Source organism: Sinohyriopsis cumingii, chromosome 1, assembly GCF_028554795.1.
Source record: "Sinohyriopsis cumingii isolate HCF-2022 chromosome 1, ASM2855479v2, whole genome shotgun sequence".
In the NCBI taxonomy this organism is placed as follows: Eukaryota; Metazoa; Mollusca; class Bivalvia; order Unionida; family Unionidae; genus Sinohyriopsis; species Sinohyriopsis cumingii.
This window is the reverse complement of record NC_142961.1, coordinates 105996725-106019362: the sequence shown is the minus strand read 5'-3', so window position 1 is coordinate 106019362 and position 22638 is coordinate 105996725. Positions and strand designations below refer to the sequence as shown.

Below are 22638 nucleotides of genomic sequence, written 5' to 3'. Positions count from 1 at the left end.
GCAAGAAATGACTTGGTTTCATGTTACATTTTACTTTGTTTGCAAATATGTAAAGCATACTCAGTTTTAATGACGTATCGTGAAATGTTGCCTTTATCAGTAGTGGGATTTGAAACTTTATGAAGTTTTGAACTGTTTCAGGTCGCTATTATGAGTTTAATTTAGTAGCATGTGTTTATAGATTTTAATTCCGTACTTGTTATTTGTTTTTTTAGCTGTGTGCGTGCGGGTATATCAGGCTGTCGTTCTTGCCGTTTTTATGTCTCTCTGTATGGGGATGGAAACGCGTGCGACTTTCAAGGCCATGCAAGCACGTAAGTGCTGATATGTAAACTTGTGCGCATGGTGGATCCATGAAGGGTGTGTTTGGCCAATACAAGTGTGAGCTAACCCAATAATTCAGGAGACGTGAGGTTTGACTATGGAAAAGTGAATCAGGTAAAACTTTCTCGTTGACAAGGTTTACAAGTATTTAAACGAGTCATAGGTTGTTATGAATTGTAGGTGCTGTATAAATGACTGAGTCATGAGTCATGGTTGATACAATTGTTATGTTTACTACAATTGATCATGTTTTGTTTCAATTGATTATGTTGTGTTTCAATTGAGCATATTTGAGTACAAATGAGTTGCATCTTTGTGCATTAGATTATATGAATATCACCTTTATTACACGAGATTATATGAATCATATCTTGGTTTTACTGTATCGTGTTTCCTCAAATTTTGAATATATGAATCACATTTGTTTCTCTATTTTTTAATGATAGTATGAATTTTTGTTTTTATCATAAGGTTTCATAAAGTCACAAATTCATTCACATATAACAAATGTATGTGTGAATAACTGAATGTGTCGTATCTTTAGAGCTTGAAAGAATCACGCTCTACATGTTAAAAAGAATATACATATATTTATTAATTCATTTCATAAACTTCCATCTTTCACCACATTGTTTGTGTTGTCATTTAATCTAGACATCCATTCAGGTCACATCCTGTTACACAAGCTGTTGTAACCAGTTCCTTGGCGTCTTAGAATTTGATCAATTGGTTCTAAAAGTGAAAAACAGATTGTTAATTTCACAACGTTTCAAGTTCGAAATGTATTGACTTTTATGATTATACATTGACCTACCTTGGTGCTAAATACTCATCTAGTTTACTTAGAACTTGGAAAAGATACAAATTGAAGTATCGACACTGTTTGGTGAAAATCAACTGGAAGACATTAAATTGGATATGTAAACAACTCTTTGCCAAGGTGTGTCTTGTTGTGATGATTCTTCATCTAGTTTTCAAATCTGAACTAAATACTAGTACAAACTGTATAACTGAGTTGAAAACTAGTTAGAGTATTTAGTTCAATAAATTAAAATATACAACTTGGACAACATAAGTTCATTCCAGTGGTTCCTGATAACCGTTGTTTAAAAGTAATAGTTCCCTTACCTTCATGTCACCGGTTCTTCAGCACCAGACTATCAAATTATTTTACAATCCTGGGCCAACATTCTCGTATACGTTTGCTTTAATTAAGGTATTTATACCAAAGCGGCTGATATTTTCTTTGAATAATGCACTTGTTTATGTAATGAATATTTAGAGGTTTTCGTATACTTGCTCATGTCTAACACGTGCTGAAGATACGAAATGAATGATATATACTCTGTAAATGAAGTGATGCAACGTTATGAAAGTCTTTTTACCAGAATTTACTAAACTGATACAAAAGAGTCCTGAGCCAGCAATTAAACGATACTAAAAATTGATATGTGATACCAATTTAAACGTATTTGAAATACTAATTATCTTTCTAGGGACTTACCAAATCTCACAAATGAAAAAACGAGTTTTATCACAGTTGTCATCATTTAGATTAAAGTCTAGCCAGTTCATTAGTGCTGCACAATCGTCATTTCCATTACTCGAATCACTCGGCTGTCCAGTGCCCCATAGAGCAGATTCCATGGGTTCATTGTCAGGGGCCCATACCCAACTACCTTCAACAATAATGTCATTTCCAGCTGTCCAAAACTCTATTACAGGTTGTGTCCTATCTGAAATTATATATATATATTAACCTATATATGTCTATATATATCTATTTATGTATGTATACAGTATCAAACACAAAATGTGTTCTCTGTGCAACGTTTCACTGTCGGACTCTAGTCCAGCATACCTATCCGACCTCACCCACGTGTACACACCAGCAAGATACTTACGCTCCTCTTCTGACAATCGTATACTCATTATTCACAATATGAAAACAAAGTCATATCGACAGCGTTCTTTTGAATACCATGGCCCAACAACGTGGAATTAAACAAAGTCATATCGACAGCGTTCTTTTCTTACCAGGGCCCAACAACGTGGAATGAATGGATCACTTAACCTAGACACAAAGACACAGTGATACCATTCAAGAGTGCTCTAAAAACTTGCTTTTTTCGACTGCAAGAAGAAACTTAAAGACCTAATAATGCTTCCTACCTTAAATATTCTCAGCATGTTTTTTTATATTTTCTCATTAGAGCTTCTAAAGATTAGGTGCTATACAAAGTCCTAATTATTATTATTATTATTGTCATTATTATTATTATTATTATTATTATTATTATTATGAATATATATGTATATGTATGTATGTATATCATATGTATGTTATATATATGTATGTATGTTTTATATATTATATGTATATATATATATATATGTATGTATGTATATTATATATTTATTATATGTATATATATGTATGTATGTATATTATATATATTATATGTATATATGTATGTATGTATATTAAATATATTATGCGTATATATGTATGTATGTATGTATGTATGTATGTATGTATATAATATATATTATATGTATGTATGAATGTATGTATGTATGTATGTATGTATGTATGTATTATATGTATGTATGTATGTATATTATATATATTATATGCATATATGTATGTATGTATATTATGTATGTATGTATGTATGTATATTTTATGTATATATGTATGAGCGGAGTCTCAGGGAATACAGAGCAAAGCAGGCGGCAGAGAAAGAAAGAATTAGACAAGCCGAGGAAAAAGAAAGAGAAATCGAGTTATCCAGATTCCAGGCAGAAGAAAGAGCCAGGGAGAGAGAACATACGTTAGCCAGGGAGAGACTAAGGATCGAAACGGAATCTAGGAGGGGCGAGAACTGAATGAACATTCCGGACCCACAATCAAAGGAGGATAGACGTTCAGAGAAAAATGCCGATGTTTAACGACTGAGACGAAATCGTCGATAACTTTTTAATTCAGTTTGAAAAGTTAGCTTTAATCCGTCGTATACCCGAAGACCAGTGGGCCATTAATATCTATCCAAGGAGGTGCCAAGGATGTCTATCATAATATGGCACCGACTGAAGTAGATGATTACGACGTTCTCAAGAAAGCGCTGTTAAGGCACTACGAGCTGTTGGCTGAACGTTTTCGCAAACTTTTCAGAGATTGGTCTAAGCGAACAACGAGACCCACGCGCAATTTCATACCCGCGCACGCGTGCTTTTCAAAAAATGGATTAAAATGACAGGCACTGCAATGACTTACGAAGGCATACGGGAAGAGATCTTGAAAGAACATGTCCTCAGTACGTATCGGAAAGAACTGATCGTATTTTTAGGGGAGCGTGATTTTGCGACGTTAGAAGATATTAGTGTGATGGCTGAGCGATATGAGAGTGCACATTCTCGTCCATCCACCTGGGGTGGCAGGGATCGATCCATCGTCACTGATTTTAGAAGAACTAACGGTTTGGCATCTCATAGGCGGAATGGTCAAAATGGTGGGAAGCTAGGCGCTGATAATCCCAGCCGTGATCAGTTCCGTGGCCCACTTACTTACTGGAAGACTTGAAGGTAAAATTATGATGCACTCAGAGCTTAAAACGATTGTGAAGACCGTGAGAATTTAAGGAAAACAATATGCACATGTTGAATGGAAGAGATACGATACATCTTTTAAAAGCTGTCTGCTAGCAGAAAACAGTCAAGCAGTGGAATTACAATTCATTTACATCACTATCAAAGACAATGGAAGGTTTGAGCCTATGAAAGATAAACAATCTGTACTATGTGACAGATGAGATAAGTCAGCTTACTTGAATATAAAGGAGTTTTAACGTGCAGGTCCTATGAATTCATGAGACCAGACTGTCCCAGAGCATCAATATTATATAACAAAATGGTACACATGATAAAACGTGATAACTGCAGTGCCGGCAATATACTAATACGATAATAAATTACAATGCACAACTCATAAAAATAGACAACATTCAACAATATTAAGTTGATTGAAACTACATTCAGCATTTAACAATATAAAGTTCATAAAAACTACATAACACAGATTTTAAAATTAACAAATACAAAAGTTAAGACTAAAATCTGGTCTACGAGATTGTGAACTGGACAAAATGCTAGGAAAATCACGCAGAAGCCATTTGACCTGCTTTTCAATTCATTCAAGAAAGGTATTTTAGAAACTCTCACAGCTGATCAATGGCTATGCATTTTTCCTGGACACAATTTGCATGCTGTTTAATTCAAAGTATTTATAATACCTTCAGTGTAAAGAATTGAGTCTAGATCAGCAATCCAAGACCTGAGAAACGAACTGGAATTAATCGACCCCTGGAGAAATTCCAATCATGACTTAAAGATTATACCTGGAGGCATAAATCTCCTTTGAAACAAAGTAGATTAGATTACTTGTTGGTATCTGATTATATTTATATGAATACATCTAATGTACTTATCTTACCAGGTCATTGGAAAGATCATTTAGTTGTGGTTTTGGGTGCAGCTTTTTCAAAGTACCCAAGGAGGAAAGGATATTGGAAATTTAATGCTCAAATGTTGAGGGATAATAATTATATTGACTTGGTCAAAAAGTGCATAGTAAATGAATCAGTGAATGAATCATACATAGGGCGAAATAAAGAAGGTCACGTTTATCACGAATAATCCAAGTCCGACCATCTTCACTAACATATTCAACAATAAATTTTATTCTGAATATATATGTGCTGTCATCAACAAGATTATTGACGACAGCAGATACTCCTTTGTCATCCATTGTGGAATCAATAAATATGCCATCGCCATCAATCTTAAATGTTGAAAACAACATGGGACGCACCATAGTTGATAAATTCGTTCTTTGATTGTTGATAAATTCGTTCTTTGCTTGTTGATAAATTCGTTCTTTGCTTGTTTGATAAAATCATACAGTTGTAACTCAGATGGTATTTGCTTTCTGTCACCCGGTAATCTGTCAAAATCGGATTTGGTGATGTGCTCTGGCTCAATCGCAGAGAACCTTGTAAGCTCATCTTGTGTTGCTCTAGTGATCTGATTTAATTTTTGACGAGATATAAATCTGTTCTAGATTTTGGTAATGTGATTTTGTTCCTGGCGAGATCTTGATATTTTTGTTGCATTAATCTAGCCTCGTCCCCTCGTCCCATGCTATATGGTTACTTCTTTTAAAAATATACATAATAGCTATTCTCTAATTAGGCTTTCATCTAATTAGAATTTTACTAATATTATAATTGTCAACCAAACATATAACAGTTGCAAGTGGCTGACGATGGGGTCTTCTACATCTTGTGAAAGAAAATGTCGCAGTGATTACTGTGCGATTCATTTACAAAGCGTTCGACTTGGAAGTACCAGCCCAAAATCTTCAATGGTTTTTGGAGTTGGTGATAAAGAAAAACACAATTATGTGTAGCTTGTGGTCGGAGAAAATATCGTTGAAAAGATACTTCGAGGTAACAAATGCTTCAGATTATGAAAAAATTAAAAAAACCAAGATTACATCGACCGTTATATTAAAAACAATAACATTGATCAAGTTAGTGAATAATCTGTTGTACAAGTTAGTGAAGACTCGTCCGGCACCCCTTAGGTCGATTAACTCCCCCCATATTGCTCATATAAAAAAAGTATTCACATTTTATCACACGAAAAAGCATCACATTGTGTCATATATAGTTGTGTTGCTGTTCGTTGGTCATTCCAACGGTTCCATGTAATTTTTTAAAATCATTTTTTTCACTCATGTCTGGCCGGCCCCTGGTCGGTTGACCCCCTCCTGCTGCTCGGTGTACTTTGTTGCGTATTAGTAGCCCACGTAGTCTGAACTATGAGCAACCTTTGCTTTTTATTTTCCCAAGCGAGTACAACACGGATGATTGCTACATCGTTGTCGGCAAATGTTTTGTTGAATTCAAAATGCAAATTAAACTCAAGGGCTCCGAGACGCCATTATATATATATATATATATATATATATATATATATATATATATATATATATATATATATATATATATATATATATATGTGTGTGTGTGTGTGTGTGTGTGTGTGTGTGTGTGTGTGTGTCTGTGTGTGTGTGTGTGTGTGTGTTAAAGTTCAATATTAACTTCATACCATTTGTCTTATACTGAGCACGCAGTATAACCCGAAGAAATCCAAGTTCATCTTCATTCTCGATCCTAACAAGACTAGCTCCGATGGCCTTGCAGTATTGCTGAAACGGGAATACAGATAAATGGCAATCATCCAGACTCAATTTGAAGTATGTATGGGTCTGTAAATGTGGCTGTGGCTTCTTGATCAAAATTAATTTGTGTCTGCTCATTAGAAACTCACTGTCTTTATTCTACTTTTCGACAATGCAACCGTACCTTGAGTAATCAGTCAATAATGGGTGCATGCAGCTACTCTTTTAAAAATAAATAAATCAATATATATATATATATATATATATATATATATATATATATATATATATATATATATATATACATCTGTGTGTGTGTGTGTGTGTAAGAGACAGATAGACATATCTTTACCATAGCAACAGGCCATTTATCCGGTCGTTTCACAAAGGCATAACAGCTATTTTCGAACGATTGCCAGCCCAGATCACAGCCAAGAGCTAAAAATTCATAATGCAATTTTTTTAGACATTGCTAAGAACTGATGATTATTTTTCGCGTCATATGTTACTTTTGAATGGCGAATTCAATGAAAACTGAATCGTAAATGCTGCACAACACTGAGAGCGTCTGAGGTCCTTGAAATTAGATATATTTACACAAATATTAATATCGATGATTATTCACTTTTACGTTTAAATTTTGATTATAAAATAGTTCTACATTCTTTTATTAAATGATTAATCATTTGATAACTGGAAGATCATGGGAATCAGCCGATGCTGAAAGCAAATGTACGAAAGAAACGTCTGCTTATATTTCAGGCAAATACGATTTTAAACATTGCTGATGTGATGGATAAAACATCTCCTCGATCTCCATGAGGTCTCGTGATTGCATCACAGACACGAAACTGCGACAAAGTTGACTTTGTGTCAAAGCTACTGGGTAAAAACAAACGCTAAATAGTGACAGATGTCGTTTACTCAGTCGGCTCAATTTTAGGCCTATGTAAATATAAATTTATCTAATGTGGTTAAGACTTTTGTATTCACTCTATGATTACCAGTAAGAAAATGTTCCACAACGACTGCTCTTACACATCGCTTGAATAATTAGCATCATCGTAAAACAATCTTTATTGGACTACATATAATGTTTCCTGAAAACACTAGCATTACAGTTTATATAGTAACTGCAAAAAATAAATGTCGTAGTATTGATACAAGTTGTTGACCGAGTTTGGATGCGGAAAAAAATCAACCCTAGTCTAGTTCCTATATTAAAACTGTGAGCCCAATACAATACAATTATCCTTAACAGGTTATTGTTTTGTGACAGTTTGTATTTTTTTTAAGTTAATATTTCATTCATTATCGTCTGCTTCTATTTCGTCCCTTGAGTGATATGATACTTCTCTCTAGCTCATCTTAGTGTTGACAAATTGTCTGTTATCCAAGAACTGTAGCCCTAGACAATTGCATATATAAACGTGTGGCTAAAATACTGCTGATTTATCACGAAGAGAATAATTTAAACGTATTTGGCGTGTCTCACCTGTTATAACGAGGATTGAAACGAAAATCAGCGACACCATCATCATCTTGTCGAAGCACATACACAGACCGTCGAGTTGCAACTACAAACCCAATCACTGCATGCGCACTGTTTATATACAAAACCCCATTTATTAAATATTCATTTATGCAAATATGCAGATGACTTTGGAAAAAACGATGGTTTTCATTGGACATTGTGGTTTTTAAAAATAAGATTGACACTGAGACTTGTGCTACTAGGAATTTAGTATTATGTTATCTGACCGGCTGTGTATTTGCCTTAACCGTTGCTAATAATTCATTGTACATTTCATTTCAGCGCTGGTAATTACATTTTATTTTGTTTGATATTACAATTTTTAAAGTTTTTATTTGAACCGTAACTATGAATTCTTTGTACGTTTATATTTTTTAAATATATACGTTTTGAAATTGGAATTGAAATGAAAACATACAGTATACACGCCATACCCATTTTTTACCGCTATCAGGTTTCGTGGTTTAGCAATAAGATCGCATTATTTTACCTGCACGGCAGTATACTCCAACGCTGTATTATCGCGGGCTCTATATTATAGCGACAAAACGGGATTTTCCGATTAGTTTTGGACACGCGCCGTCTAGCGGTTGTTTACAGATGTAAAGATGTACCCAGCAAGGACGCAACTATCTTACAACACAATTTCCTCAAAAATGTCAATATTTCTTATAAGTTTACAATGAAAAAGAATGAACATCACTTTTTTGTAAAGTGCATTCGTTTACTTTAATCATCATATATAAAACTCCAGTAGAACTTGCTATACCTGTATTGCCTTTGATTATGAAATATATTCAGTGTATCGTCTGATGTTTGATGATTATAGGTCATACAATGATGGTTACATACATGTCCTTACAAGGTTAAAGTTGTTATTTCATTTCATGGTAACCAATATGGACCAAAATTAACAAAACGTTGATTATGATCATACCTCTCGTACGTAAATAAGATCATAATAACAGTTATACTTTCTTTAAATCAGTAATTGTTCAGTAATTATATTAATAATAGTTGTTATATTTTTACATTTCTTTGCCCACATTGCATTTAAAATTAATATAAAGTTAAATATGCTGTTGTATTTTCATAGATGGGTGGAACATGTGCTAGAAAAGAGTGATTAATATTATAAATGCCACTTGGTGATGCCATGTGGCAGCTGTGGCAATACAGGCCACAAAAAAGACTGTACTGTTAGACCAAACAAAACCTATGCTAAATCAGTAGCCAATGAGATCATAGGGGAGGTCAGTGATGATGACAGTGATCCAGAGCCTTCCCCGGATACTGTAGAAGCCAATGTGCCACTAACACAAACACCCATCACCTACATTACAGATGCGAAGTCTATGGCAGAAGCACCAATAACAACACTCATCACTAACACACTCACAGCAAACAATGCTGACGCACCTACTACTGAAACAAACATGGATGTACCCATGGAGATAGCGACACCGACCAAAGGAAAAAAGGGTGCAAAGCGCATACAGACCAGATCTCCAAAGAGCAAATCCTCCAAAACAAAGAGAACGATTTTCAAGCACGAAGCAAAGGAACAGTCCAAACTGGGAACCTCGACCGTGACTGTCACCGAGACAGATACTAACACGGATGAAGACATGGAAACTCCCAGGACACAAACAACGCCACAACGACGGAAGAAGAAGCAGGCAAAAAAGAAAAACGGCAACAACTACGATGAAGAGACGCCCTGTGACCAAAGACACTCCTAAAACACAAAAAAGCAAATCCTACCTGACGAAGATGATTCTAAGCGACATATTCCCTACCCTGGAAGGAAAGAAAGTGACAACACAAATTCAGACAACCCCAGACAGCAAACATCCGAAACCACCAGAGGGACCCACCGACAATAACTTAACAGACCAGGCCCCCAACACAGTCAACGATAGCACAACGGACCTGATACACCAAACAAAGAACAACAACACCAACCATAAAGACTACCAGGGAAACGAAAACAACCAACACACCCAAATGGACTCTAACACGCCAAATCTAAACTAACGAAACATATACATAATGCAAACACAAACACGAATACCACTTTTATTACATTGCCACACTGACCTCCCCTATCTAAAATGAATACTACAAAAAGTATTATTAAAATGCTATCAATCAACACAAATGGAATAAACGTCGAAAAGGCGAAGAAACGAATTGACATAACAAAAACTTTCGACATAATTTGCATTCAGGAAATACATAACATAGAAAGGGTGATTACATACTATATAGAGGACAGTCTAAATGCTGTCTTTATCATCCAAAAATACCCAATATGCAGCAGATCAGGGTAGGAATACTTGTAAATGCAAAATATCTCAAATCAGACTGGAAAATACTATCAGTCCCATATTTTCTGAAGGGAAGACACATACACCTAGTACTAAACAAAATTCATATTGTAAATTACTATGTACCACCAATACAAAACTGCAAGATAGCCTTTATTCTTAATTTAATGGACTATCTAAAGGGCTTTACACAAGAAAACATAATAGTATGCGGTGATTTCAACTCAACGACTGCTTGAGGACACATGGTACTAATTATACGGAAGAACTGTGAACCAGTCTAGAAATTGGTGAACAAATAATAGAGTATTTACGGGTTTGGTGGTCCATAACTGGTTAATAATGAAAATTAAAATTTTAGTAAAAACATCTTTTGAGAGCTTATCCTATCTGTAATTTAAAAGAAAAATTATAGACAAAATTCTATTGATGCAATTTTAGTATTTTTACAGGCTTGACTTAGGAGTACTCAGTAATGAAAGTAGCACCTGATTCATTTGGTACAAATAGATTTTAGTGCATACGCAGTATCAGAACATATGCACATGTGTAACTTTTGCGGCAGTTTGTGTGGTAACCTGTAATTTGTGCAATTGAGATTTTCTGATGTTGATACACTGTAAAGCTGATTTGTCTTATTTCTGTATACTTTGTGCAATTTTAATATTTACTTTTTCCTTACAAATTTCCATTGCCCATATTATATGTCATATATACTTAGATTATACATATGATATCTGTGGATATAAAACCTTAGAACCGTTGTCTAATATTCCAAAAAATGCCGGTTTTATTTGTTTAATTTCCTACCATGAAACATTTTCAGGTTGTACATTTAAGTCCTGAAAGTAAATATTGTTTTTGTTTTGGTATGTTTGTTGTTCGTTTATATTTTTGTTTTCCGTTTATATAGTTTTGTTGTATTGGGGTGAGGATGGTGGGTGGGGAGCTGCAATAATAAGTGGTGTCACTAAGGTAGTGACTAGTTTAACCCTATCCTAAACAGTTTATGTTCAGATTTATCTGTGCACAATGCACATGCAACAGTCAACAGTGTAGACTCAGATCTGTCAACTCATAATGTGTCGTCGGATTAGGGTCCATGCTGTTTGCTGGATGCCCTCGGGTGACCGAGTGGTCTCAGTCACTCGCCTTTACAAATGATTGATATCTCACCTCTATCATCGTGCATTTGAGTGTCGGCTCGACCAAAGCGGTCATGTTAGGAACTTTGACAGTAGCTTCTGTGGTCCTTACCATGGTTTTCCTGGATTCTTCAACCTCCAATTATACTGGCCGCTATTTACAATCATTTTCGTATGTGTTCATTTTTCTATAATTTCCTTGTAGCCTCTGTGGCTTTGGTTTTTACAGTGTCCACATATGATGCCCAGCTTGTCAGCACGGAAACTTCCTGATCGGAGATAAAATTTGATTTAAAAATCTAACAAATTCGAAGTATTAATGATGATAATCAGTATTTTTTCCATATAAATCTGCTGAAGAGGTATCACGTATGTGAAATTGGGCCTTGATAAGAAATACTAAATAAGGGCTGAAATTATACGTAGGATCAATGCACGATGCTGTGAATACACGAGAGAGAGAGAGACTTTTGATTTCGTCTTTACAATATGTATTACTTTTGAAAAGGTATCTAAATTCAAAGCAATTAATGCACATAATCAAATACTATGTTTTCTTGTGTGTGTGTGTGTGTGTGTGTGCGTGCGTGTGTGTGTGAGTAGGGCGTGGCTGCATGTCAGCATAACAGCACAATATTGGATGTACAATACCGATGTAAAGATAAACAACTGCATAATAATTCGGAGTTTTATTTGTAGATTACAAACCAATAACAAATGTGATGCATGACAATCGATAGATACTGATCAGCGTTTTCTGAAACTGGAAACATCTATCTCCCAAACAAATATACCTTCGTTGAAAACATATTCCAGTGGAATGTTCATTTTTAAATTGGATGTATTGTACCAATTGTCCTATATGAGTGGCATGTGACACGGATAGACCACAAATCATTCTTTTCACCCAACAATCGGTTCTCCATGTCTGAAAAATAGATTACATTCTTGAGCGACTCTAAGTAGAAGAGATAAACAGGTATTGTTCATGGTCTCTCTTGGTATGTTTCAAACTGTTTTGTTAGTTTTTCTAAGATAACATAAATGTTTTTATGAAAATCTAGTGAAGTCTTTGCAAAGCAGCTAACTTTCTATCTTTAGAAGTGGGAGCAAATTAGGCGCTTTTGCTCTTGAAAAACGCAATGGATACAGCACATTTCTCCTTGACATACCAATATCTTCCATGAATAAAAAAAATAACATATATAAAACGTGCCTACCTTAAATAATTTTATCAAATATTTTTCATTTAAAAGAGATGTTTTTATTGCAACTAAATTCACTGAAAACGTGTGAAATATTTGTCAAATGGTTTAACTAGGTACTTGATTTATTCACTTTTTTCGGTACACAGTTCAAGCATTGAATTAGAAAGAGTTGTATTTACAGTGGGGCATTTTCTTCGTCTCCTTCCCAGGTAGGTTATGCAGCACTAATATTTTATTTTCATTTATACTTTTTTAAAATGTTAAAATTTTCCTAATGGGGTGACATAGGGTGTCTGTACTTTAACAAAATATAAAAAGAATGCAATGGAATATTTCCATCGTCTTTCCATCAATGGTCTTACAATCGATCAAACTCATTTCAAATATAAATTACAGATGTGGTTGTTTGTGCATCTATCATTAAACTTACCTAATAAACCAAAGTACAATTCCCATTATACATTCATTGTCATGTCTTAAACATGCTATATATATATATATATATATATATATATATATATATATATATATATATATATATATATATATATATATATATATATATATATAGATAGATAGATAGATAGATAGATAGATAGATAGATAAACATTTTCCGACAATCGATATTTGCTCCGAACATACCCTTGTTCAGCTCTAACGGAGACATGTGCGATTATTGTCTCAAACATTGGACAAAACGGCGAAAACAAAGGCATGCCTATCAGTTGCATACTTCATTTGCTACACCTTCTCGTTGAAAACAGTAGTTGTCAAGTCCAAACCTCATCAAAGGAAATTTTGCAAGAGAATTTCATACAAGTAACTATCGCAATATTCAAGCTACATGCACTGTTAGAAGCTTGTCTCGGTACGGCCACTCTGCATGTCAGGTGAAAATGTTTTGAATGTTTTGGGCGGAATTGTGCACACGTTAACTCTGCGTATTGAATTTATGAAGCTCATGTTGTTGACAAGCCATACAAAATGGTTAAATTACATAAATGAAGACAAATTTTATCCATAATTGTTTCTCATATCCGTGGAAAGATTTCAAGAAATGTAAGAAAAGAATTCCAGGCATGTGTAATTAAATCTTGCTTTAAATACGTGAAATTAGTTTAATTATACCCCTGATTTGCATATCTTACTTTTTTCTTTTTTACATAAGTGAAATTAAGTCAAACTAATTCACGTGCGTGAATATTAATTTAGCAATTGTTAAATAAAGATACTTTGCAGAACTGTGAAATTCTTTTTTTTTAACAAATTGATAATTCTCATTCACGCATATGAAATTATGCAAGCACTCTAGAGATAGCAGGCAAAACAATTTTGGATTTTGTGATTTTTAATCCGTTGGTAAGATTTGTTTTTGATGTGAGACTGCTTCTTAGTCTATGAAAGGCAAGAGTTGTATACTTTGTTAATATAATGTTCTTAAATCACACGTTTTGCAGTTTCGATTTTGTGTTTGTGCTCCACTTTATTACTTACTTGCACCCATTGTGGAACTTTCACGTTGCGTGTTGTAAACAATAGCAGATAGCAAGAGACAAGTTAAGTAGAGTCCTGGGTGATCCAGTCAAAGAGTCCAAAGATGTAGGATTCTGAGGTCAATTTCAGACCTTAGCATATTGCTTTCATTCGATGCAAGTAACCTTGCACAGCATTTTAATATTTTTGAAGTGTTCTACATCACAGTAACTGATCTTGCCTTTCTTCAAGTCATTACGTTGAAAAAATATATTCTTGACACATTGACATCGTTCATCAAGCATTTACTGAACAAGTAGTTTTTTGAGTGTGTTTTTGATAGCTTGAAGTCTAGAGTGTCAGCCTTGGTATCCAATGTTTAACCTTTGCATCTTAAAGTTCAGAATTTCTGAGCATTATATACAAGAAGAGATTTATACGATTCCCACATCTATGCACAAAAACATATTGATAGGGTTGTCAGAGATGTTTGCCGACAAATCTAAGTAGATATCTAAGTCCGATATAACCAGATCCCATCTCCTATCAAGGCCTAATATGGACTCGCCAACATTATAGTTAATTTTGTGAATTACCGAAAGGTTTATTCAAACAAGAACCAACTGAAAATCCTAGGCTGAAAAAAATGTATAGAACCAAGCATTGTATCTCTAACAGATTATTAAGAGTCAATCAACTAATCGAAAAGAACAAAGATGATCTCATATCAGTATACTGGACAATACAATCTATAATAGTAGGTAAAATGGAAAATGAGGAGGATGCTGGGTCCCAAATTAAGTCAGACCAATATGTACATAATCTTAATACCTGGCTTGGAATTCGAGCTTCTGACAATCAGTAAAGATTAACTTTATTATTATATCCAATCTGGATTGGACAAGTTCCGGTTTTGTTTGCAATACTATATAGGGTTCTGTAATGGACATATATTATTTTTCATCTCCGTCTGTACATGCGTCGCTTATGTGTTAACATTGTCCAAGTGTAGTTACTTTTCTGGCTCAGAAAAATACAGGTTTAGACACGACCACCCTCTACTCCATGTAAAGATAGGTATGTCAATGGAATAAATGTATCATCATCTATAAATATGTTTTGGACTAGTGCAAGAAAATTTTGCTTTTTTTTAAATAAAGTTTGAATTTGCCTAAACCGATGTGTATTTTTGCACTAATTCTGAAAAACTCAGTCCAAATATAAGCTAAACACTATTTGTACACACACACACACACACAATATATATATATATATATATATATATATATATATATATATATATATATATATATATATTGTTTAGGTATCCTGGTTTATTCAGCTGCTCAACGTTTATTACAACAATGCAGCCAATGTTATGTAATACACTAAGTTTACTTTTCCCCCAATGCAACCAAATGGAATGTAATACACTTAGCTTACATTTCTACCAATACAACCTAGACGTAATGTAATTCACCAAGTTTATTTGTATCACCAATGCAACCAAATAGTATGTAATACACTAAGTTTACTTTTCTACCAATGCATCCAAATGGAATGTAATACACTTATCTTACATTTCTACCAATACAACCTAGACGTTATGTAATTCACCAAGTTGATTTGTATCACCAATGCATCCAAATAGTATGTGATACACTACGTTAACTTTCTACCAATGCAACCAAATATTATGTAGTACACTAAGTTTACTTATCTACCAATATAACAAAGACGTTATGTAATACTCTAAGTTTACTTTCCTACCAATACAACCTATACGTTATGAAATACACCGAGTTTATTTTTCTACCAATACAGCCTAATGATATGTAATACACTAAGTTTACCTTTCTACCAATACATATACGTTAGGTAGTAAGCTGAGTTTACTTTCTACAATCCATCCAAATGGAATGTAATATACTAAGTTTACTTTTCTAAGGATACAACCAAGACGTTATGTAATGCATTAAGTTTAATTGTCTACCAGTAAAACCTAGACGTTATGAAATTCACTAAGTTTATTTGCATCACCAATGCAGTCTATACATTATGTAATTCACGAAGAGGGTCGCGCGCGGCCAAGCGGTCAAAATCACTGTCCTCTAGCGAATATTGCCATTTCATCTCTGTCAGCGTGCGTTAGAGTCTCTGGCTCGGCCAATGTGGGTATGTGCGAAAGTTTGTCAGTAGCTTCCCGTGGGTCGGTGGTTCTTACCGGAGTTTTCCCGGGTTCCTCCTCCACGAGTTATTCTGGCCGCCATATATAGCCTATCATGCACAGAGAAATCGCGTTAAACCCAAAACAATAATATCACCAAGAACAACAATAATTTACTAAGTTTATCAAGTCATCAAATAATGTAAGCACAGACGATCCACTTAATATGCGTAATGACGTTTACTTATCGCGATTTCGTTATTTTATTTATGGACTGAATTAGATCGGTCGGTAAATTCCATATGATCAGCATGTGTAATGCGCATGCTTATAACACGATCCATTTCACGTGCTTGCTGTTCTTAGAGGGAGTGAGCTCGAAACCTGCAGTTTATTCGTGTCTCTATTTGGTTCCTTCTGCAAAGGCGGGCGAAAGATAGAAATAGTATATATCCACTGTAAGATGTATGTGCATCAGTGCAACCAATCGTGTGTACTCAACTGTGATTTTGTTTATAAGAAAAAGTTATAAAACTTATATTTTTCGTGGATTCTTTTCTGTCTTATGAAGATGTGTATTACCTTCCAAAATGAAACACCGTTGGCTTCTCATGAGATTTATATCTTCCTTTTAAAACTCAAAGCATTAATTGGCTTGTGTGTTTATCTCTGTGCAACGACTCTGGGTATGAGATACCTTTCTTTCCAAATTAAATGGAGACATTGGTGATTGTTTGGTTGGTTATGGAGTTCCAGGTAATGAAATATATTGCAAATGATCACCTAGTCAATAATTACTACAAATAATGCTAAGTTATTCACAAGACGCTCTTAAAGTATATGGGAAGTGAAATATTTCAAACAACCTGTTAATTCATACTGTTTATTTACCTTAGAGACATTTCTAGGAAACTGTGTGTAATCCTTTGTCGAAGAAGTCCAAATTTGGCATGTGCTAATGAAAGTTACCTCGCAGCAAATGCAAATAATTTCTCTCAGTAGAAGACTTTATATGTGAATCTTAGTAAGCACGGGGTATTCACAATAATCCTGATTAAATATAAAAACGGTAATATGATTAAGTGAACCACACATTTTTAATTATATTGTAAGCTTAAATTTTGTTCATATCTGTAATTTGTAGACAACATCTTTACATAGCTAACAAAATGTTTACGTAGCAAGAGTTCAAGGCCAGTTAAACTAGGTTTTCCGTTGGAAATCTCTACGTTCTATTACATTATAGGTCACGTCAAAATGTGTATACATTGTGCTTTTATAAACAAATTATTCGTCCCTATTTTTAAATCAGTCATATCTAATTAGAGAGAAATTATTTATTTAAAATATTTATTGAAATTACTGAAGTGATCATTCATTGATTAGGGGATTTATGCAAGCTATTTTGGATATGTGTGCACTCATTCAAAGGCATTCTGGACTGCATCAGTGTTAAGGACACTCAATACTGTTGAAATTAATTCTGAACATTCTGTATTTATTACTTTTGATAGTATATTTCGAAATATTTGAGATTTAGTTCGCGTTAGAGACTCTTGAATTTTCATTTTTTTTTTCAGGCAAATAAATGGATTGTCTGTTACACATTTTATATATGACCTAGAGTGTTAGCATAATTTGGGGCCTCGACCAGGATCTAAATTTCTTTAAAACATTTCAGAAATATTAAAAATTGTTTTTAAAATTGAAATAAAGCGCTGCTCGCACAGCTGATGACTATTCCTTGACTCAGAGAGAGATTCATTTGACTGTATGGTTTCCTCCCAGTAATGTTTTGGTAAAATCTTATCTCAATCTCGTACAAGTCCTTCCAAATTTCAATCTATCAAAGGTTGAGAAATCGCCTTGTTTGGTCACAAACGTTGATCCTGTTCAAAGTGAAATCCCTGATTTGCATCATTCTTGTGCAGTTACCAGACCTATGGCAACATAAGTTCTTGAATTTATTGGTCAGGCTCTTGATGAGGTAACATTTAGTCCTGATATTGATCAATTAATAGTTATTGATAACTTTGATCCTCTTTTTATTACTCATTGCTTCAATTATAATCAGCGTGACTAAAGACAATCACTGTTTATCAAACAAGAACATGATCCTGAGATCTCATGTTTGTTTCAGAGAGCTGTTAGTTAAATTGAAACCACACGAGTTCCAGTTTATTTTATCAAAAATGGTGTCCCTATGAGAAAATGGAGACCAACTGAGGTACCCGCGAGTGACGAGTGGTCCCTGAGCTATCACGTGCTCGTTCTGAGGTCGTACCGACAGGAACATTTTAGTCTATCTCATGAAATTCCATTGGCTGGTCATTTACGAAATCAATACAACTTATCAAAATATCCTGAATAATTTTTTATTGGCCGAAAATTAAGTGATGTTTTTAAATACTGTTGATCTTGACACACTTGTCAATTGATAAGAACATCCAATCAAAATGATGCCCAAGACTCATCTGCAACGTATTCTCGTATTTACCGAAGGATTTAGCAGAATAATATTACACTCTGTTGGTTCATTTCATAAGACCCATCATACTTGCTGTCCATAATGTTTACGTACGCAACATTTCCAGAGGAATTTCTTTTAGAAATATCTAAACCAAATCTATTGTAAAAGCTCTGATTAAGTTCTTTTCTAGCACTTGTTGGTCTTCCCAACAAAATGTCTATCCTGATTAAAGGTAAACTTTAGTGTCTGCATGTTTGCAACATATTGTGAATCAGTTAGACATAATAGTTTAAAGCTACTACCTATCATCCTTAAAGTCAAGAAAATTTAGAAAGATTTTATCCAACTTTGAAGAATATGATTTTGTCATATTGCATTTTTACAGGACAGGATTTGGACGAGCTCGTTTATTTGCTGTTAGGTTTGCGGTTCAGGAATCACTGGGGTTTATTCCTTTTGAACTAGTTTTTAGACATACTGTGCGTGGACCATTGAAGTCACTAAAGAGAAATCTTCTTTCAATGAAGATTAAAAGTCACTCTTCTTGACTATGCCTGATTTCATTTTTATGTCGTCAACGTCTTTGAAGTAGCAAGAACTAATCTACGCCCTACTCGGTGAAAAATGAAATTAAGGAGTTTTCAGTCATTTTGTGATAAAGTTCTAGCTCTGTTGCCCACACATCAAAATCCTCTTGGGGCTAAATTGTACTGTTCTTGTACAATCGAAATGAAAGTAAATGACCAAAATTATATAATTTACACTCATGGGAAGCGGAAACATATATACGTTTGTCTTGTAAATGTGTTAAAGGAGCATATTGATAAAGACAACACATATAATTATTCCACAAACTTAGCTGTACCTGTCCCACACAGTGAGGATGTAAATGATGGAATGAAATATAACTGTAGTGACAATGTTTTAACGAATCATCGGAATTTAGAAATGTAAACAATCTGGACCATAGGAAAAGTGGTTGTTCAAATCGTGTTACAGCCTTGCTATCAAGTCTATATTGAGTCACAACGAGGCTTCAGAGCAGAGAAGGCCAACATCGATATGATTTTCCGAATGATACAACAGCAAAATAAGCACAGGGACAAAGAAGGCCTCTATACATAGCATTCATTATCCTTATAATGGCCTTAAATCTTGTCAGCATAAGCAGATTATTCAAGATGCTAGAAAAGATTGAACGTCTCCTCAACGTGATTTACTAATCCATTGTTGTATAGGAATATGTCAGATGATAAGTAGCTGCACTGTCTCATTGATTTGTGTTCTATAATTTTGTTGAAAAGAAGAAAAGAAGGATAATGATGATGATGATGATGATGTTGGTGGTAGTGGTGGTGAATCCTTAAATTTTTAACTTATTTGTAGCCCCGTAACTTACTCGTCTTCACAAATGAAGTATGCAGCTCTGTCGCAATTATCGCCATTCATGTAGAAATTCTCATGTTCAAGAAGCCCTATGCAGGCGTCATGACCATTAGGTTCTCCAGGCACCCACATTTTGAGTTGCATGACGTCATGGTTAGGATACCACATCCAGTGACCTATGGAACTGTTGTAAAAAGCGCCGATCCAAAACTCTATTGCTCTGGGATCTGACAAAAAGATCTTATATTTAGCTGTGTATAATGCGCACTGAAGGATCTGAAATTACTGTATTTGACTAAATGTCACACTAGGGCACAAACAGATAAATCCAGATCGTCCTTAGCATTATTCTTGATGATTTAGAGATATACAGTTCTTTTCCCTTATGATTTATATAAACATCGTCCTTATGATTTATGTAAACATCGTCCTTATGATTTATGTAAACATCGTTGACCCTGATCTTGCTCATATGACGGCGGAAATGGAGTTACATTTAGGTAGGCACTACACTCGGTGATGTCCTAGTTTTGCTTCACACAAAGGAAAGCCTCATACAAAAGTGTCAGAGAAAACAGGGAAAGCATTTAAAGCCTAATTTGAAGGATGTTTGATAAATGTAAAGGAAGGATACCTATCCATGAACCTGGTGTTTCCCGAAAGAAGTGCTGTTTCTTCAGGTGTGTCAGTTAGTATAGTTACACTCAAAATGTCTGATTCAGACATAAAAGTGTAAGTTACTAATACAAAAAATAAATTTTAATTACACTCTTGGAAAGTGTAGATTAAGTTTATAAATATGTAATTTCCTACTTCTGGTTTGCGAATTTCATACCTCATTAGTTTATTTCTCAATTTGAATACACCGAGAGTTGTAATCTGTAAATAAGCATAATGACAATAACAAAAACCGATAGATTATTCATTTTTACTGTAAATATTCAGATTTTTTTATTCATGTTGATGGATTAAATTAAATTGACATCGTATAAAAGCTTCATGCAACTGTGTTCAAACTTTTGTTGAGATAATTTCGCAGTACATTCTGTCGTGATCAGAGTCGAGACAGACCAGAGTAAATTTTGGGAAAACTTGGGCCATTTTAAAGATGTGTGATAAAATGGTATCTTCTAGCATTGCTAATAATAAAGGCGGACAAGAGAAGATTGTTCTGTCTTCGGTGAGAGTGAAAAACGTATTGGCGGTTTGAAGAAGTAATCTGGATTTGATAAACTAAACGAGGGTGTGCGTGTTTCCAGACGGAAGTCAGGCTTTTAAGAAATTCACCTCGCCCAATTAATCATAAGCTCTGAGGTTAGCCAGTATTTAGCCCCAAGACTTAATAAACTGTATTTTTCTCGTTAAATTGTCCAAGGGACGCGTGTCTGAAATCACAGTCGTTTATTTTCGGTGGAGTAAATTAGAGTGTAAAACGGAAACTTTCAATGTGACAAAAACTTTATAAATTGGTTAACATGTTTAGATTTCTTTATAAAATGGAGCATACATCACGTAAAAACAGCCTAAACCCAAAATTGGATTCTGCTTAGCTGTTCGGCCTCCCTAACTACTGATTCAGTGGTTGATCGATTAAACTCGAAGCCTAATTTATATCGTATGAATGTCATTTGGCTGTAGAAGAAACACTAATTAATCTGTATATCCGCAAATTTCAAAATCCTTCTATACCTTTGATATTTGATTACTAAACGTTTCTACATGAACAATTATAGCAATCAAAGTTCATTTGGAATATATCCTAGTACCCTTTCAAGTCTATCTAACCGGTCATTAAAGGAACCTCCTGAGAGAGAAAGAGAGAGAGATGGAGGAATAGAGACATACACAGACTGATGAACAGTCGCCCTACTCACCGTCAATATCATAGGTGTTGTCGCAGCTGGTTTCGGATAAAGTTGAATTCAATGTGATCATCAATCTTTATCGGTATCCATCCACGGCTAATGCAGTATTGCTAAAATTATTGACGAACATTGCTTGACTTATATTATTTATATAAAAGCCCCTACATCACACTTAGAACACTGAACAGTCGATTGACCAATTAATCTAAGTCAAAATACTTAAACCCAAGTTGATATGGAAGCATAATTGTTGTCCAGGAGACATCCAATACTCATCTTTGGCAGAATATGACAACTAAAATAGTCCTACCAAAGTTTCATTAAAATGACAACGTTTTATTGGAGGAGCTATTTGAACACGATTTCACCTGGTTGCAATGGACGCCAAGACGTTGCTTGGAATGCTGTAAAAAGATCGTCTCTTGGCATCAAGATTTGGTGGTGTGAGATCAGAAGGTATCAACTATATAGTTTTTACCAGAACAACGCAG

At 34.5% G+C, this 22638-nt stretch overlaps 1 protein-coding gene and 1 long non-coding RNA gene across 2 annotated transcripts in view; both read right to left on the bottom strand.

The window, feature by feature from the left end:
- Positions 1 to 894: 894 nt before the first annotated feature.
- Positions 895 to 8144, bottom strand: LOC149807510 (C-type lectin domain family 4 member E-like). Its single transcript, XM_089967308.1, has 5 exons — positions 8064 to 8144; positions 6921 to 7006; positions 6496 to 6595; positions 1829 to 2060; positions 895 to 1056 (listed from the first exon to the last, which is right to left on the bottom strand). Coding segments are annotated over exons 1-5 (480 nt in total). The 5' UTR covers positions 8125 to 8144; the 3' UTR covers positions 895 to 1055.
- Positions 8145 to 22164: 14020 nt separating this feature from the next.
- LOC149807509 (uncharacterized) overlaps positions 22165 to 22638 on the bottom strand; it is a 2409-nt gene continuing 1935 nt past the window's right edge. Inside the window, exon 3 of the long non-coding RNA XR_016420943.1 lies at positions 22165 to 22257. This is a non-coding gene — a long non-coding RNA (uncharacterized LOC149807509). The remainder of the gene's footprint in view (positions 22258 to 22638) is intronic.